Source organism: Strigops habroptila, chromosome 7, assembly GCF_004027225.2.
Source record: "Strigops habroptila isolate Jane chromosome 7, bStrHab1.2.pri, whole genome shotgun sequence".
NCBI classification, from domain to species: domain Eukaryota; kingdom Metazoa; phylum Chordata; class Aves; order Psittaciformes; family Psittacidae; genus Strigops; species Strigops habroptila.
This window is the reverse complement of record NC_044283.2, coordinates 53,489,707-53,509,243: the sequence shown is the minus strand read 5'-3', so window position 1 is coordinate 53,509,243 and position 19,537 is coordinate 53,489,707. Positions and strand designations below refer to the sequence as shown.

Below are 19,537 nucleotides of genomic sequence, written 5' to 3'. Positions count from 1 at the left end.
TGTTTTTTTCTATTTCTTTGTTACTATTGCTAAGGTAAAGTTTTTAGAAAATTATCTGTGGTAATTACAGCTTTAATATTGATTTTGGAGCTAAATACTGTGTGTGTGTTGTAGCCTGCTCCTACCATGAACATTATGATGTGTGAGCTTTTCAGACCACCTTACATATAAGTCAGAGCAAACCAGGTCCTGAAGCACCTAAGTCAGTCCCTTCTTTAGATCTGAAATAGAAATTACCTTCAAAACTAAGCAGAGGTTGAAGAAAAATGCTGAGGTTTTGATATTAGTTTATCACCCAGTGTTTCTAAGCTTTCCAGGTATTAAAAGATTCTCCATGGTACTTCAGACAGCTTGTTTTGATTGCGCTAAACCATTTTGTGTTACTGGCATAGTTAGGTCATCATTTACCTCCTTGGCCAGATCAGCTGCAGGTATACTGAAGAGCAAAAAACTGTGCAAGATTGCACATGTAACCTCCCAGCAGTATCAAAAATGACATTTTCAGTATCTTTGCCCTGGTTTAGCCAGTTACTAATCCACAGGGAATGATTCTTCCTATTTCATGGTGCTGTATTATTTAAATCATTGTTCATGAGGAACCTTGATACAGGCCATTGTCCTTTAGACTGCTCTTTCCTACGTGGTGATTCCCTTAAAACCGACTTTATGAGGTAGCTCAATACAGATAATTTGTCATTTCCTATGTGTCTATTGCTATAGGAGGGATATTTTTTTGCATAAAACTAATATGAAAACATGCACAATGATTCTCTTATGCTTAATGTGATTCCATTGGCAGGGATTAAAGGCTGAAATTGGATCCAGAAGACAAACAGTCAAGTGCTACGCCCATCTTAAGTGTCCTTCAGCTTCTCCTGTAAAAAACCAAAAGGCAGCTCATGCATTGGTACTCACACTCTTGATGCCTTGTCCTTGTAAAGTTATGTGTGTCTGTCTCCAGCCATGGCCACCATTCCTTCCCCAGACAGCTGGTCCATGAGCACCGGTTTTCCTTACAAAGACTTGGAGGGTGCCAGAATGCAGCCCAGCCACCTTATGCCTGAACGACAGGCACAAGTCGCCGGCCTGAGCCATGTGGCCCAACGGCAGGATAAGACGCGCTACTCTTCCTTCTTTGCCTTTGGGGTCAGAGATGGTAAGGTACTGCCCGCCTGCAAGAGAAAAACCAGTTAGTTGTGGTGGTTGGGTTTTTTTTAATTCTGTTATGTTGCAGGACCAAATGTGCAAGAGTCATTTAAAAAAAATCAAAACATAAAAAAAGGGCTCCATAAGGTCCAGTGAGCCTTAAATAAGGCAGAGAGTTTCTGGAATGTGAACCAGAACTGATGCACCTGCCTCCTGCAGGATAAGACTTTTACAGCGCTACTCTCCTGTTTACGTTAGTACCAGGTTACGTCTTACCAATCTAATTTCTCTTTTACAAAGCAAGTAAAACCTCTTTTGAAAATGAAAATTTCATTTCTGACAACCACTTGGTGACTGCATGACTTTGAACCCACAGTGACATTAAAGCTACTGTGTACATTTACGCACCTTGTAAACTGCAGGTTTTTGCTACTGGATAGATGAATGAGAAGGCCAGCATAAACAATACCATGTAATTGAGCTACAGTTCTGTTTTTTCCTTTTCCTTTTGTTTGGGAACTGTGTTAACAAGTTAAGTCTCAAAGCGTATCCATTCACAAACACAGACAGCTTTTTTATTTAACCATAATTTAAACTCTTAATCTGGATTAGATACAGAAAGCTAGAAACGATATTGGTTTCCAAATGGCTGTTAACTTGATACACTCCCTGAAGTCCTCTCTAACAGTAAGCTGTCAGTGAACATGCATACTTAATTCAAAACCCTATTTTTATCTCTGATCATGTATGAAGTAAAGGTGCCTTCATAAAAACACCTAGAACATGAACATGAAAAGTAGATTATCTCAGGTATGGTAACATCCATTAAACCTAAGGTTAATGATCTTAGGTAAAGGTTGCATTTAGGCTCCTTAATTGAAACCAATGATGCAGAAATCCTGGGGCATTGTAATATTGTTACCATACACAGTCTTTACTCAATTACAGAATAGTAAAATATTTTTCATTTAAATTGTCACCCTGCTACTACTCAACCAGAGCTCTATGTTTTTGAAAGCGACAAAGTTTTCCTCAGAAGGTGTGAGATTTAATGGCACTGAACCAGGGCTTGTTGCACACTGAAAAGGAAAGCCAACCTTGTCTCCAACCCCCTACTACTACATAGGGTTTTAAGTTCTTCAGTCTCAGTGAGATTTAACAAAGCGAGGTATTATAGTGCTGTCTGAGCCCCCAGATCTGCATTTGGACATGAAGTGGGATACATTTGCCCAAAGAGCTGTTAGAGTTTTTGATGGTGGATTTTTTTTGTGGGTACTTTTAATGCATTGGTTTTGCCTCAAGGTCACTAACTGCTAAAATAAGCATAATAGAGTTTAAATAACTGCACCTGTTTGTTGTAGATACAATTATATCACTGTAAAACTACTGCCTTGACTCATTAACTGCATCTGTTTCAGATAGTTTCAGTGACTGAATCCAATCAATAGGAAACAGATTTAGGTAAGCACAAAGCCAACGTATGCCTGCAGGAAAAGGTCCCCTCACATCAGTATTTTCTGCATGCAAGATAAGCTCGGTAAGGCTTCATTCTGCATGGCACCTTTCAAAATGCAGAGTCTGATAAAGCAATAAATAGCAAACTTTGAAAGGTGAAAGCAAACACTCGGGAACAAGCTGTGAAAATAAATCCTTGCAACAAGGTATTGCAGACAGAGGGAGTGGGTGGGTGACTTCAAGGGACTAGTTTTAACAGGTTATGTCAACAGCAGCAGAACATACACAGGAAACAAAAAGCCGGGATTGTCCCTGGCTGGGAAGCAACACAGGAGGAAAAAAAAAGGCTTAAAAAAAAAAAAACAACCCAGTTAAAAATCATAGTTCTGGAACTTAATATGTATTAACAGCAATGTCTGAGCACAAGTAATGAACATGCTTTGAGTGACTTTCTCAGACACAAAGTGGTTTTAAATCCATTTATCAAAAAGATGTTTGGATTATGTGTGATCTTTACAAATGCCAACCTGCAAGCAGGAGACAGCTGCCTGTGCTCTCATCTGCAGGAGGAAGGAGCTCAGCTCTCTGAGTCATTCCTGAGACCTTTTAAGTGTTATAAGCAGCACAGGAGAGACTAGAGCATGCATGTGGTGGGGAGGGGGCCTGCCCAGTCAGTGAAGATAGCACTTCCACTTAGCCAGCTAAACAGCCTGGAAAAGGTGCCAGGTCACCTGCTGCGGTGGCAAAGGACTGTCCCATCAATGGCACTGTAAGGCAGACATCTGTGATGTGGTGGCGCATAAGGAAAATGGCTTTGAGTGCCCTCACCCTCTCTCAACTTAACCTGTAACGTTTTACTGCCTGACAGCACGTTTCCTTCCGAAGTCCACCATCCCCTCACATAATGTAAGCATTGTGCACTTCAAAGGCTGCTCTTCTGGGTATGAAGTAATCCCATCATTACGGAGAGCCAGAGATGTGTGTCTAATCCCCAGCACTGTGGGGCAAGCTCTGCTAGGGGGAGGGTTTGCAGGCAGGGACAGCCAACCTCTCAGTGCCATACAGTAAAATCAGCAGGGGACAAAATACAACCAAATTCCAGCAGTGCAGATGTGCAGTTCTGCTGGGCTACAGTGGCAGAGGTGAGCGATTACAAGCGGTTGCTGCTTTGGCTTCTACCTATACTGCAAGTGGCAACTACACGCTCCCTCTGGTATTCATTGCAAGGTCCCTTTATACCATCCCAAACATACCCAGTCTCTGCATACGAGCACCTAACTTGTCTTCATTCCACTTACTCAACAGTTTTCCTATATACATGTTGCTGTAACTTGGCGCAAAATTCAATAAAATCAAACTGAGAGGTTAAAGTAGAACATTATATCTGGCAGCAGAACAAAGACTATTCCCAGCACATTCTGTGATTTTTTTAGTAATATGGAAATAATTATGTTTGCGTGGTGGTTTGAAAAATAAGCTTTGTTTCGCCATAAATAAAAGTTGTTCTCTAGTCCACATTTTTTTTCTTTTTGATCCTTTTAAGACAGATAACCTCTTATTGAATACATTTCTATTCCTTCAGAGACATTCCTATTGCAAAGATACCAGGTATGATAAAAGTGCAAATTCTCAATTGCTCTTTCATGTTGGGAATCCTCAGTTCTGATTTTCACACACAGAAGAGGTGGGAACTCATCATAATGCGAGAACTCTCATCAGCCTCAAGCCTGGGCGGTTCTTCGCTACAGGATGCCTACAAAGATATCTTACCTGACGCATCTCTCACTGGCTCCCAGTGCAAGTCATCATCTTTATCCTTGATCCATCCACACAGTCCACTATCAAAATTACAGCTGTGTACCAGCACACCTAGGCATAACAGAGAAAACAGTCAAAAAACCCTAAAAAACCCCAAACCCCAGTGATTTGGATTGTTTTGGTTAGGAAACTACAGCAGTTTCACTTGTGGCTGACCCCAGCAACTAAGTATGAAAACTAAATGCAGCAGAAGAAAAACTAAAACAATAAAAAGAATGCTAGTATTGTTACTAACAATTCACACTATTTTTGTGCTAAATCTGTTAGGAAATAAAACTACAAAGGTTCATGTATGTGGTCGGTTTTTCTTTTTATTAAAGCATAGTTTAAACAAGTGGCATAAGATGTAGAAGTCCTGTAAAAACATATAAAACCCCAAGAAATCTCAACAAATCCTAAACCCTAGGCCGTGAACAGGAGATGTGATCTTTACCTGGGTCATCGTTTGCTTCAAATTCATCTGCGGTAATCCCTCTTTCAATTTCAAGTATTTCTAACAGATTATTGCTCACTCCAGGCTGGCGTGGAACTGTGAGAAAAGCAGTTTTTCAGAAATGAATGAGATAAAGGAGATTAGTAACTTACTGCCTTATCTTTAATAAAAAACAGCAGAGCAGCTCTGGGCATTGTGCTTCTTATGGAGAATTCAATATATTTGATTATATTTGACATGAAGATTCATAAACTGTCTGCCTATGTGATTTATGATTTACAGTGTAATATTTACCTGAGCACTGTAAAAGGTGATTCCAGAATCAGCTAAAGGCTCTTCAAATGAGAGCTCCTTTTGAACCAGGGGAAAAAAGAAAAAAGGAATAAAGCTTTAACCTTGAAACACACTATTCCCCTCCAAATGCACTTTTAAATATAGTGATTTCTCAATAAAATAAACCCACATTAGAGCCCTCACTCAAACTTTGTGATCCACTCACCTTCCACAGATGGTTACAGGAGAATCTCAACAAGAGGAAGTGGTACTTGGAGGGGCCCACATGTACCTAACCAACCTTCAGCACATCGCTGAAGGTACACCCATCTAGCTGCAAAGAATTAGAGCTCCCTAAATCCTGATCAGAATTGCACTGAGAGCTGAGGAGGAGGGGCTCTAGTGGAAACTGGAATTCAACTGTAACCATACTTTCTGCTTTCCAGCATGGTCTCCCCTTCAGCTGCTGTTCTCAGCTGCAAGGAGAAGGAATACTCTCCGTGGTTAACAGGCCCAGAGGTCATCATTAGGCATTCAGCAGCCAGGACAACCTGAAATCTAAGAGGTCTTTGTGGGAACGATGGCTGCCAAAGTCAGGTGGCTACAAAGATTTCCACTTACTTCTGCAGACCCTGTGCCAGGCTAAGTCTCCAGAAACAACAACCGATGTCATGCCTGATGGATAGCTGTCAGCTAGAGAGAAACAGATTGCACTGGATAGAGCTGTCTTGGAAATTCCTCTTTTAGAGGCAGGCCTGGTGCATAATTAATAACTATAGTAATTCAGACATGTCTTTAGATGTTACAGACACCTCTGGCACCTACAGTATTTGTAAGTGACATATATATTAAAAACTTGACACGTTTTCCATTTGCATTGCTAAACTAAGTATCTTCATGTCTCTATAGGCTCCTTAGGCAAGCAAGAACAAGAATTGAGATGATTTACAATTCCAAACTGAAATAAAAGACTTGTTTTCAGGAAATCAAATCAAAGGTGAGAAGGAACTTCTTTTGCACAAGGAGAACATGTAAATAGTGCCGCTCCAAGAGCTCCTCTAAAGGCAGGAGACAAACACAAAATAAGAATCAAGGAGTTTCTTGCTTTCTGGAATTAGGACAAAATAAGCACCCGATAAAAAGGTTGACCAAATGCTAATGTATTTTAAAATTAATACTATTTTGTATAATTAAATAGAATGCTTGAAGTCTGTAGGAAACTGATTAACACCTTAATATTATAGTAATTTTAAGAATCAATACATCTCCTTTTTTAATCTTTTGTATATTTTAGATTATGTCTGTTTGCAGTCTAGGATATTAATGCTCACACAGCCTCAAGGACTTTAGGCTGGCTTGGGCAGTAAAGGCCTGTTAATTGTTTGCAATAGTATTTTTTGATGTTTTGTTTAATGTGATTTTTTTTTTTGCTTAAATGAGTAGAATTTTGAGATTAACATGAAAGAAGCCTTACAAGTGTGCAGTACATTCATGCACAAATACTATATTCAGTTATATAAAAGAAAAAGCAACTGTTTACCTCAGGCAGCAAAAAATTGAAACAGGAATGCTCCGAAACCATCATTCACCTTTAATCCCTCACAGAAGGACACTGCTCTGTCCTAAGAACTCTCTCTCGTATACGCAGGACATTTGAACAAGCACATCATTCAGCTGTAGTCACATCTGCACAGCAGTGCTTACGGCGGTACAAGCTCTTCTGATGTGTAGCAGCATACGCACTCTTACACTGCTCTAACTGCACTACAGTCACAGACAACCATAAGCAGGAGCTTATGGAGTAGATACATGTGTGAACTGTCCATGTTCACACATGTATCTAGATGTCTAGGTGGTGGCCTAGACCACCACTGCTGTGGTGCATGGAACAGCTATGAGCACTGTTCAAATTCAGCTGCAGTGGGTTTGCTCAGGGATGTTAAAAACTGGTACTTCAATTCCTCGAGCTTACTGTGGGCAGCCACCTGGGACAGCAAATTTTGCAGAAGTGTTTACTTACAAAGCCTGCTAAACCAACGGCAGCCTGTTAGTTACCAGCCAGTAAGTTACCTGCGGCCATTTCTGGCAGGACAGTGCCTTAGACAAGCCCTCACAGCAGAGTTTCACCTCACATTACAACCATGCTGCCGGCTGCTGCTCCCCATGGAATGCATCAGTCCCCATGCATGAGACACATCTATGCTGCACCCCCAGGGACTATCACTGTGCTTTTCCTCTTCTTGGACTGCACTAAGGTAAACAGGTCCTGTACGTTTCCTACACTATCAAGAACAAGTCAGCCATTGGCTTCACAACTGCTGAGCATAGCGTACGTATGTACTGTGGCTACTACTCTGGGATGGACACACAGCCTTTTCTTGAAGTGTCTTTACATCTGCCACATCCTCATGGCACAGGGATGGAAAGAGGCCAGCCCACAGGAGCAGGCAGGAAAGCAAGCTGCCCTCTTCCTGAGCTGCCAGGAGGAGTCTAGCCCATGAGGAACACCACAGTGCCATCACCCCCGGACCACCACACAACCACCAGTGTTGGGATGCCTGCATCCCCTTCTCATCTAAGTTAACACTGAATTTGACACTCTGGACCTCCGTACCTTCCTCTTCTTCCCCTGCACCTTCAGTTTTTCTTAGGGACCAAAGGCTCAAACCACAGACTCACAGACAGGTAGTTACAAGGCTTTAAATGAACACTGTGAAAGAGAGCATTGAGGAAACCTACTGCCTTGCTCTAAGATTTGTAGGATACTTGGGTCACAGTCTCAATCTCCTTCCCCCATAGCTCTTGTTTATCGAAAATACTGCAGGAAATATTAGGAATTTGTTTTCAAAATGACTTCAGTTTACTTACTAAAATACCATTTCTAATGCACTGCTACTTTATACGAATCTGAGTTCCATCTGTGCACGCATAGAAGCATTCTCCAAATTAAAGTTGATATGTTTGCCTATATAATTAAAGCTCCACAAAAAAAATATTTCTTCAAAACTTTTCCCTAAATTCCTCTCCAAACACTGCTGTTATGAACTTCTAGAAGAACATCTTGCAAAGCTTTAAGGTAGTCACTTCAGTGCTCAGACCCAGTTAAAGGAATGTATGCTCGATATGAAACAAGAGTTACCATAAGAGATGCAGGACTCTAAATACGACCCATGTGTACACTTCTTTTTGCTGTAACGACTAATATGTTGAGTGGCAATCGTGGGAGAGAGTATTTGGCTCAATTATTTTCCGCAAGCTTTCCAAACCCTTTCTGTGTGCTTTATATAGCATATCAGTGTGCTTTTCACTTAACTTCAATGGTTTGATAAAGCTTGTTAAATATAAACTTGGCCTCTTTTTCTTGGAGAATTTTATAAGCTCTGAGTGAGCCAATACATCAACACTACCATATTCTCAAAGTTCATGAGCTAAGTTCTTCACAGATGCATGAATGTGGGGGGAGAACATTTAATAACTGCATAAGACCGCTTTCTTTTCAGTTTCTTAATCCTTTGGGAAAGCAGTAGGACTTTTTTTCATTTCCTTGCTAATTGCTAAGTTTGGGAGTATAAGAAACAGTGTGTACATGTCAGGTTATTTGTAAATACAGAATAAGCACTGTTTTAGTGTTACAATCCCAAAACAAAATGTGCAGTGCAGTTTTGTGTTATTAATAATTGTTACTAAGAATGCAGTGTTCTGCCTTACAACAATCACTGTGTTCTTACGCAATTCCATTCCATGCAAGAATCATGACCAAACTTCCCATTTGTTAAAAACAACCAAAAAAAAAGGACAAAGATTTTTAACTGAATAGTTACAATTGAAAGTTGTTAAATTCCACTTCCAAAAAAAAAAAAACCCCACAAGTGATGAGATGTCATGCAGAACTAGCAGAAAATAGCTATAAGGAAGGGTAGTCCAGAGGTCAGTCAGACTTGGTAAACAAGAATACGTCCTGTGTTCCTCCAGAGAAGACACTCATATATGCTGGGCTAAAAAGAAGAGGCAACAGAGAGGTACATATCTGGATATCCGCAGTGCCCAGGATATGTTGCCTAAAACTCCACAGACTCTATTTCTGCAGTGGGAATTATTGCAGGAAGGGCTTTCATGGACTGACCCACCCTCTACAGTACCATTTGCATGTAAGGGGAGAGACGATGCTAGCGTGCAACCACTCTGCAGTCCAGTCTTGCCTTTTCGGGCAGTTACAAGGCTCATTAACTTTGACCTAAACCAAATATCTTATTACACATCTTTCCAGAAGATTTTCTGGAAAGTAACCTGTCTGCTTTTCTATGAGCAGCCATTCAGGAGGTGCACAGTGCCACCTGAGTTCCAGGGAAACACAGCTAAAACAAGTAGTCTACAGAAGCTTGCATGTCAGATCTAGCTGGAAGATTTACAGAGGGTGTCATATGTAAGTCTCCTAGGTCTTATGATTTGATTTAGGTCCAGATTACAAACAGGAACAAAGTGCCTATCATCTTCAATATTTAAATACTAAGACAAGTACATTTTATTAGATGTATTATTTATTTAATAGATGTCATCTTTAATAGAAGACAATCAAAATGCTATTGTAAAATGATGCTACTTTACTGGTACCATGGAATAAAACCCCCCCACATTCTTTGTTTTTAGTATTTCCCTTTTTTCAACAGGTTCAAGAATCATGTAACTGCATTTACTGTAGTAAGGACTTTTTAGTTATTGAAAGGAGATCAGAAAGAATCAAGTTTTAATCCAATCTTTAATTTTTTTAATAGCTGTTAGGAGAAAGATCTCCTAATTCCAATCTTTTCAGCTCCACTAAGGGCTAAGAAGGAAAGCTGCTGAACTATCTTTTAACAATGATAAGGGGTTTTGTTCTTGTTCTGCTGATATCTCATATTATGCTTTAAGTTTATGCTTTTAATGCTTATCACCCAGATCCTGATGGCAGCAGGAATTCATAGTCTTATTGAGCAGTTCATTCTATATCCATCTGAGTAACCAGGAAAGATTCCTCTGTACCTCACTGCAGTTTCTATCAGCCCTGAAATAGTTAAATATTAAGCCATTGCTGCATTCCTCCCTCATTGCCATTCCCCCCATATCCATATCAGGAGAAGATTATCCTTGGTGCCAGATTCCACTGTCTGCATCTGACTAAGTGGTTCAAAGGCCAAGTGTAGGAATTCGATTTTCAAAAATACTCATTTTTTTGTTCTCTAAAAAGGAGCTCCCCAAAGTCACTGCAGCTTCTTTAGAAAATGGGTAAAGCATCTAAAGAAAAGCAACAACCCAGTACCTTTCAAAAATTCCACAGGCATTTAGATAACATTATCAGCATTATTATAATTTGTGCCCTTTGCAGCCACTGAACAGACCAATTTCACTGGTCCTCAACTGATTTCAAGCTAAGCAGCATATTCAAGAGTGCTCTGAAGTGAATGCTTAGGACAAGTTTACTCAGCGTGTGGGACTGCAGGTCAAATAACAGTGGAGAAAACAGGGAGCAACGAGTCACCAAGGGTAAGCTCAGAAAAAGATTAAATAATGAAAACTTCAAATTTGAGAGCTGCTTGCAGAAAACAAATGCACTTGCCCAGGTATGCTTCCTCTCCTGATGCGGAGCAATCCTAAACCACCAAGTATGTTTGCAGGATTTGGTCTACTGCGGTAGGACACCTATCAGTGCACAGCGCACCAACGACCCCTTTGCCATGGACTGCCCAATGGAAGTACCACCTACTCAGATAGGTACACAACGCAGCATTTACTGTCATGCTGCTTTGTCTAAGTCTGCCTAAGGGTTCAGAGCCTGAGGGAGAAAAAAAGGAAGGAAAAAGTCCATGCATCATAAGATAACCTGGTTTAAAAACACAACTTTAAATATTGAGGTCCTCAGCAGATGCTAAGAGCTGGAAGATCAGAATTGCTAGTGGTTGCTGGCTACAGTGCTCTCTGTGCTGGGTTTCGCCCATCCTTATGTGATAAAATGCTACTTCTTGTGATTCTCTGGGATACAACAGCCCTCGGCAACACATGAGGAAGCAGCCATCTAAGAAGACACCGTAATTCTTCTGAATACTGTACAAAACTGAAGTCCTACTGCCCTTCCCCACAAACTCCTACAGTATCAGGATTCAATAGGTGAAGTAACACCTTACTCTACAAGCAATGCTTTCCTTGACATGGGAGCACATTCTCCTGGAATAGAACTGGTTCGCACTCAGCTGTAGGTTTCATATCCTAAACAAAGGCTTTTATGTACTCACTACATAAATGCCTCTAGACAGAGAGAAGGTGGGAGGGGACCCAGCAACTACCTAGATTATGCTTTCAAAGTGGCCAGAAGATAAGAGAGGGAAGGAAAGAGTGGAAAGGAGAGCATAAGAGATAAAAGAGAGAGGAGAAAAGGCACCAGCTTCATTAAGGATCACATTACTATCATCATGCAAACTCCTATAATCTAGAGCACAAGTGGAGTATGCCTTCAGTCACACGGTTATGTCACATACACATGTGTATCAAGTATATCTTTAGCAGGCGATAGCAAAAATAATATGGGATTAAAGACATCTATCTATTGAGACTTGATCTGAGGGGCTGTCTGTCCCTGTATTACCTACTGAGGCCAGTAACAGTTGCGGAGCTTGACCTGTTGAAATCCTGCTGTATTGTGCAAGAAAGGCTTTGAAGCTATGTATATCACCAACCTCAAAGTATGGCAGCTGTCCTAATTAAAAAGTTGATAAACACTTGGCAAGGATGATTTTTTCCCATGTTTGTTATGTATACCATAATGTAAGCTTACAGTCAGAAACCAAACTTAAAACACTGCTACTTTCCTGCTTCCCAAACCCCTGTATCTGAAGAATATGTACTGAAAGCATTAGCTTCAGAATCTAGCCTCTAGGGACAATCCAGAAAGACTAATTGTAAATGATAAGCTTTATACAGGGGATTGTTATGACTTCATGAAAATAGCTTAAAACTATCCCTCTGATTTAGAATTCAAGATAACACTTCCAACATGAGATGCTTGGGAAGCATAATGCTAGAGTCTAGAATAATTTCCAAAGAACTCTGTATTTTTAATGACTGGTTCCAAATATATTAAGTTTTGGGAGTCTTTACTATATTTCTTTTTAGAATCTTACATAGAAATGTTTTTGTATTTTTAACTGGATATAGATTGTTTAAAAAATAACATTGAAAAAACCAAAAGTGCGCTCCGAGTAGTACCAGGATTTATCTTCACAAATTCTAAGTCAGCTTTTGTCTCTATTTTAAATTTATTGAACTGTCTACAATAGATAAAATGTCAACAGGGAAAACAAACCATTTCTTACAAGGCACAAAAAATTTCCCTGTGTAATAACATACAAGAGCATAGCCCAATAAGTTACTGCACAGATGCCAAAACAACCGGAAAAACACTCCCACGTTGCTTGTACACCTGCTCTGAGACAGCAAACTTCCTCCTACTACATTGCTTCAGCAGCTTTATTGTACAACAAGCTGAAGAAGAAGGACTGATCCAACCGTCCTCCCTGTCTCTAAAATTAGACGCAGAAATTGGGTGTTGAGTATTTCTTGGCAGATATGTGTAACTTTTGCATATGACAGTAATGTCTTCCGTGGTATGCACTGAAGCTGGTGTAGAAATGGTGCTGCTGATTTCAGAGAAGCTCTTAAAATTATATGTGTTCATGCTATGAGAATCTTTACTATCTTCAGTTTTTCATGTATCTGTTTTCATAGCTGCAGTCTATAAAATTAGCCTCTATGTTATTTTTACACAATTTTCCCACTATCTAGTCATAAACATCCAAAACTATTTGAATTCATACACTACAGGTGATATAACAGCCTTTAGGTAATTAGACATGCTCCCATTGCTTACCATTCTTAAAGGTATGGAAATACGCTAAGAGTGACTCTGAATTTGAGTCCATTGACCATTTATGAGTTATGTTGCATTTCAATACTGTTCAATAAAATGTCTTTCATTTCTCCAAAACTTTTTTCTGAAGGCATAATTAGGTTATCCACTTATACAAGACAATATACTCACAAATAATCGCAGAAGGAAAAGAAAAATGAGAGTTTGGGTTGAACTGATTCAGAACTTTCTCCCCACATTTTTGTTAGGTAATGAAATCAATTACTTGTGCAGCTTTACCTTATGACCATTTTTAGTTTTATGTCTTTGTTTTCTTTGATAAATTGTTCCAAAACCCCCAAACAGTACAGTGCATGCTTTCACCTCACTGCATCTATAATTCTGATAAATGAAAGGATATGTAAAATTACTTACTGAACACATCTCCTCGGGGTTTCTGAGGCTCTACCTGGATCCTGTTGTCATCTGTAATTCCTTGGGAAGATGTAGTTTCAATGGGAACGTGTGAAGGCTCTTCAGTTGTTATCAGGGGAGTGGTTTGTGGTGGTAGTGTAGATCTTAATGTTGTAGGTTGAGGTGGTGTTGGAGGCGGAGGCCTTTTTACTGGCCTTGTTGTCACCGGCACATACCTAGTGGTTGGCTTTGCTGTCAGTCGAGTTGTTGGCCTGGGTGTAGGACGAGTTGTTGGCCTGGGTGTAGGACGAGTTGTTGGCCTGGGTGTAGGACGAGTTGTTGGCCTCGGTGTAGATCGAGTCGTTGGCCTGGGTGTAGGTTGAGTCGTTGGCCTGGGTGTAGGTTGAGTTGGCCTGGGTGTAGGTTGAGGAGTTGGCCTGGGTGTAGGTCGAGTCGTTGGCTTGACCACTGGTCTTTCTGTAACAACAGCAGGTACAGGGTCTGAGGGGTTGCCTTGTGCCTCCAACATCAGGAATCCTATTGGTTATACCATTGTCTCCCTTAGGGAGCATGCTGTTGCCCTTGAATATATGATACGGATCAGGTGGTTCAATCATAACATTAGGAATAACTGCAAAAAGAATCAAAATGGGACCAAAATGGACATCTGAATCTCTCACTCCAGAAACTTAGCAATATGTTTCATTATGACACAAGAGTCTTTGCTGAAATCATTTCTGTTCTTCTGAATGTTTCCACTACTTCGAAACATACTTTGGCATCAGCACTGCTGAATTATCACATCTGTTTAGAAAGCACTTCTCATTACACCAGTTTAGAGATGATTTAGAATGGCTGAAAGCCATCCCCACCTCCTCCCAAGCATCAGCTCTCTGGAGATTAGCTCTCTGGAGGCAAAGCTTACCCAGAAGTACTGTTAGTAAAAAAGCATGGAGAGGAAGATGTGTGTTAGGCAGCCCTCTAAACTGGACAAGTTTGTACTCAGGAGCAGAAGCAAGTTTAGTAAGACTCCAACGTTACAATTACTTTAGTCATGGATAGGCATATAGCTTTGGCTGAAGAAAGTTATCTTTCAGACCTCCCCACTTCTTCTAAACTTTGCTTCTTGTCAGTAAGTATTAATCATTTTACAGATATTAAACCTAAGCAAATAGCCTTCATTTAGATCCTTACTTTTGCCAAACACTAGGAAACTAAGTAAATGGCACTTTTTCAATCTCCATTAAATGTGGCGAACTGAGCACCACCTACATCATGGTGACAGTGCCTACAGTACCATCTCCCCAGTATTTTATAAAGGACAACAAATTTTAACTTGGTTTAACAAGAGCAGTTTCTGCAGACATGAAACACAAGAACATCTGGTTTGTTATTTATCATTTTCTATTTGCTAATAAGCTTTTTATATCACACCGGAGATCTTAAAAGCCCCAGTAAGAACTCCAGTCACATATTTTGTGTACAAGTGTTTCAAGTATAACCCACAGCTAAAATGACGAAATACTGTTTGTTAAACAATTAATTGTTTGATGATAGCAAGTTAAAAGGTTTTCTCTCTGGCCACCTGTTTATTACTATTCTTTTGAATACCCTGCGGTTTTTACATTATGGTACATTAAAATCTAAAATGCACCTTGGGACTACGTCCAGTAACACGTGTGAAGTGTCTCCACATATGATTGCAAGCTTGCAAGCACTCAGGTTGGGAAAAATCACCTTAGCCAGACAGCTATAGCCGAAGGAAACAAGTCCGCAATGGTACTGCTCTTCAAAGAGATCAGTGAGTCACTAAAGACCAAAACTCAGATATGAACTCAGAGTCCTCAAAAAGATTCAACAGATATGATAGAGCTGCACAGTCTGGAGTGATGTCAAGCGTGACCAATTCTGTACCAAGGGGGGTGGCTGCTTCTCCCAAGAGAAAGGTGAGGAAGGGAATTCTCCAACAGGGAATTTGCCCAGAGAAATCCTCCCTCTCGGCTCTGCTCACATCTGGGGAGCAATGGGGAGTGGATGGGGTGAGCAGCTGAAATGGGCCAGTTGCAGAGTGTACATAACAACAGGGTATGAGTAATACGTATCGTTTGACCAGACCTACCCTGCTTACTCAGTTGTTCTCATCCTGAAGCAATCTCTAGAATCCAGCTGTGAATAGGGAGAGGTGAATTTCTTTCTAATTATGAAAATGTCTCAGGGAAAGGTATTTTTAACAAGGCATGCTAAGACTCAGAAAACTCTGACTACATTCCCTGGCCCCTTATTAAGTATTAAAAATAGGTAAGAGAAACTAAGCCTGATAGTGCTGTATCTCAAACTTTACAACATAGGACACATTTACTTTCAGAATTCCTTTCTTTTAAAAGGAGCGTTACATACGTATGCAGTTTGTTCCGTTGTCTCTGTACCCTTCTTTACACTTGCATTTGTAGGATCCTGGGATATTGTAACATCGTGAAAAACTACCACACTGATGGTGGCCAAGGGAACATTCATCTATATCTGCAACAGAAAGTTACATAAAAAAATCATCTACATCAAAGAAACTTGACTTTCCCCTGCAAAAACACAGACAGAAGTATGGTCATTAGGAAAATATTATTGATTTTGAAAAGTTTAATAAAACTGAATTGCCAAAGGGAAAAGGAAGATAGTCACAAATCAATGTGGTGATAAAAATGTGAGAGTAAAAGGGACAATTGTGCAACTCTGGTATTGCTCAGCTTATATCTTAGCACCAGTTTCAATGATGTGCTGTGGGTAGACTGCAGTTGAGATCATGCAGATCACAATTTTAATAACACTTCTACAGGTGACATGATAAGAAAAGAAAAATTGAGTGTAGGAATTTGTATGTTCTTAATCACACAGGCATCAAACCGTTTTTTCATTAAATGCTTCCTCTATTATACATCTGTGTAGATGTTTCTACACCAAGTAGAAACTGCTTGAAACATCTCATATGGCATTTCCATGTTTCTTGTAAGTGATGCAAGCAAAAATCCCCAAATTCCAGTGCTCTGCACAGAGATTTCTCTTGAAAAAATATACTTAAACAAACACAAAGCAATGCCTCACTGTCTCCACACGATCTTTTTTTCAGTGAAAGGGCCATAACCAGTTTCCCAGTTGAGGCACTGGGAAACTAAGACAGTGGGACCTGGGAACGTCTTTGTTGAAGGTCATACACCAGCTGCATTCCAGTCTCATGTCCAAAGACAGGTTATTTCCCAACCCCTGCCTCTTCCCCACCTGTCTTCAGAGGAAAGAAAGTTAGGCAGCCAGGTTTGGAGGGAGCTGGCGTCTGCTCTAGCCACATTATTTTATCTTGGATCTTGGGGCATTCTACAAAGGACACCTGTGTTACAGCTCAGACATAGCCTAAGCTCATGCACTGCTTCAAACCCAGAACTGCCTGTGCACAGTGAAACTTGTGGGGACAAAAGCTTTGGAAAGGCCTAAAAAAACCTAAAACAACCTGCTTCAACATTTCAACCATAGGTAAATATTCCTCTTTAAATCATTACTTTCAGTTTAGAATATACAGCTCTATTACATGCGCATAAGAAATAAGTTGTTAGTACCATGGCATTGGTATTTGCCTCCGATGTACATTAGATCAAAGCCTTTATGACACCTGCAAATGTAGCTTCCAAAAGTATTCACGCAGTGCCTAAATTGTGGACAGATGACTCTCCCAGTAGCACATTCATCAATATCTGTGGAAACAAAGGAACTGCATTATTCTTACAGCAGTTAAAATATGATCTATACTGTCTAAATTAAACTGGTTTCACATAATGAAAACCTAAGGAAGAGTAAGCAAAGTATTTTTGATAAGGTCCTTTTGGCTACAAGCTGGCCAGCCAGCAGGAATACCTCACCACTTCCTCTGGCTGTGCCATCTCAGTTCAGCTCTTGGTCACATGCCCTAATTTTTATGGCTCCAGTGCCACAAGCCTTTACAAATACTGTGAGTGACAAGAGATGCACTGGCATAACAAGCATTGCTACTGAATTTGGAATGCTTGCTCTATGCTCTTGCCATCCTTCTCCTTGGTGAAGGTACCCTTCTCCTTGGAGAAGGTACCCTTCTCCTTGGAGAGGAGACATTCTCTAATTCTCCACAGAACACACAACAGCTTCTTCATGGCCTCAAAACACTCTTCCTTGAAATTTTCATGGTATTTGTCTGAAGAAAAGCTATTTTCTGTTATTTCTATAACTTTCTTTTGTCTCACTAAGCCCTGCCTGGTTATAAAGGCAGCACCTGGATTTACAGGCAAAGAATAATAATAAACAGTACCTCAGTAGTTCTTTTTCTGAAACATGACTCAAATACTGTTCCCGTAGCACAGATCATACACGCATATCCAAAGTACATCACCCTGCAGCAGGAAGAGGTTTGTTTTTTAAAAATCTCACGTGTCCCTAATCCATGATATCAGGAAATCTTCATCTGCTCAGGACTTGCTCTAAACAGAAAGTTCAAGCTAATGCCAGGGGTGCAGTATTTCTGGGTCTCCTACCAGTTAGTTGCCACAGGCAAAATGCTCTTTGAGTACATGGTCTTTGCAATCTCTTCCCCTGCACAGTGCCTGCGCTGTAGCTGACCCCTCTCTCACAGAGAAGTTGGTTACCTAAATGACCTTAAAACCTCCCTGAGGTGCTGATATACATGGCTCCTCTTTGCCCTGCCAGGGGCTATCAGCAGTACCTGAAGCAATGCTTCAGCAAGCGACGTCCAGGCAAGGAGAGAGGAGCGGGAAGACACGGGTGACGCTCAGTAAATGCCTGGTGCCCCTCATCTCCCAGAAGCCACTGCTCTTCATGCTGACTAACAAGCCAGGCAGAGGCCCAGGGAGCAGCCGATGCTCACCCAGTGCTGCTTTCACTGTCTGGGAAACTCTCAGATGAGGTCAGGCTGACATGCAAAAGCTGCTTGCGCTATCACTCACTTTGTAGCCCTGGTGCATTGAGCTGAAGTCTGCTGAGTGCTTAAATCCTAATTCTTCACTGAGGCAGAGACCTGCCATGCACGGCTGCCTCTGACGCATGCTGCTCTGGACGTTTGTTGGTTATCTACAGGGCACAGTTCAAGCCTTTGCTCTGCAGCTCTATCAGGCTCTTGATCTATGCCGAAGCAAGGTTTTCTCCATGCAATTCTTTTCCCAAAAGGAGCACTTCAGCTGCAGGTGTCAAGAGTGCAAAACAAAGCTGAGTGACTGATGCCCTGCTACTTGTTTAAGAGGCCTGAATGAGACAGAGAGAAGCCTGAGTCTCTTGCACTGCAGAGAAAAAACATTACCAGAAAACTGCTGGTTCCTTAGAGCAGCTACTCAAGGCAGGGGAGATGTAGCTTCAGAATCTCCAAAGCTGTGCTTCCCGCAGCCAAAAGAAGTGACTTAAAGCCATGAATCCCTGGCTAGAAAGGCTCTCCCAGTGGCTCCTGCTGGCACTGTCCCACTTTCATGAAGAATTACTGAGGACAGCAAGGATTCACCCCCTGCACTCCCACACTGCTGGCCCATCAGCCTGCTCTGACATAGCAGCTCTCCTTTACTCTCCACTGAGAGTACTTCTGCAATGCTGTGGTAAAGGCCTGAATGAGAAAGAAAACAAGGCCAATACTGGGCATCTCTCCACATGCCTGAAACTCCCTATAAATCTGCCTCTTGATTTGAATCTATTATTAACATTTTAGTCTTTGAGTACATTGTTAACAGTTTTACAAATTCTACCATGTTCCTCACTGCCATTTGATTTACAAGCCACAATTTTCTACCCATTATTAAAATGTTATTTCAAGGCTGCAAATTTCAGGCTCGTGGTTAATGTTAGTTGGGGTTCTTTGTTGGGGCTTTTTTATTCTTTAAACCACAACTTCAAAAAACAATCTAGTAAGAAAAAGATTAGCTGCTGAATAGACCTCATCATGGCAGGGATTATGTTCTTTAAAACCAAATGTAGCTTGTCTGTCTTCCCTCTGTACACACTCATGTTTTTGCAAATTCCCATAGGGCAAGAAGTATGTTAGATGCTAAGAGCATTGTAGCGGTACTGTTTAATTTTCTAGGCAGTTACACATCCTAAAGATACAGGAC

The 19,537-nt window shown here is 40.8% G+C and overlaps 1 protein-coding gene across 1 annotated transcript in view; it reads right to left on the bottom strand.

The window, feature by feature from the left end:
- The window catches only part of NPNT (nephronectin), a 48,128-nt gene that overhangs the window by 2,111 nt on the left and 26,480 nt on the right, over nt 1-19,537 (bottom strand). The window contains 7 exon segments of the mRNA XM_030492840.1: nt 916-1,172; nt 4,372-4,470; nt 4,853-4,948; nt 13,437-13,912; nt 13,914-14,046; nt 15,813-15,935; nt 17,018-17,152. Of these exon segments, the coding sequence (XP_030348700.1) occupies nt 916-1,172; nt 4,372-4,470; nt 4,853-4,948; nt 13,437-13,912; nt 13,914-14,046; nt 15,813-15,935; nt 17,018-17,152 (1,319 nt within the window).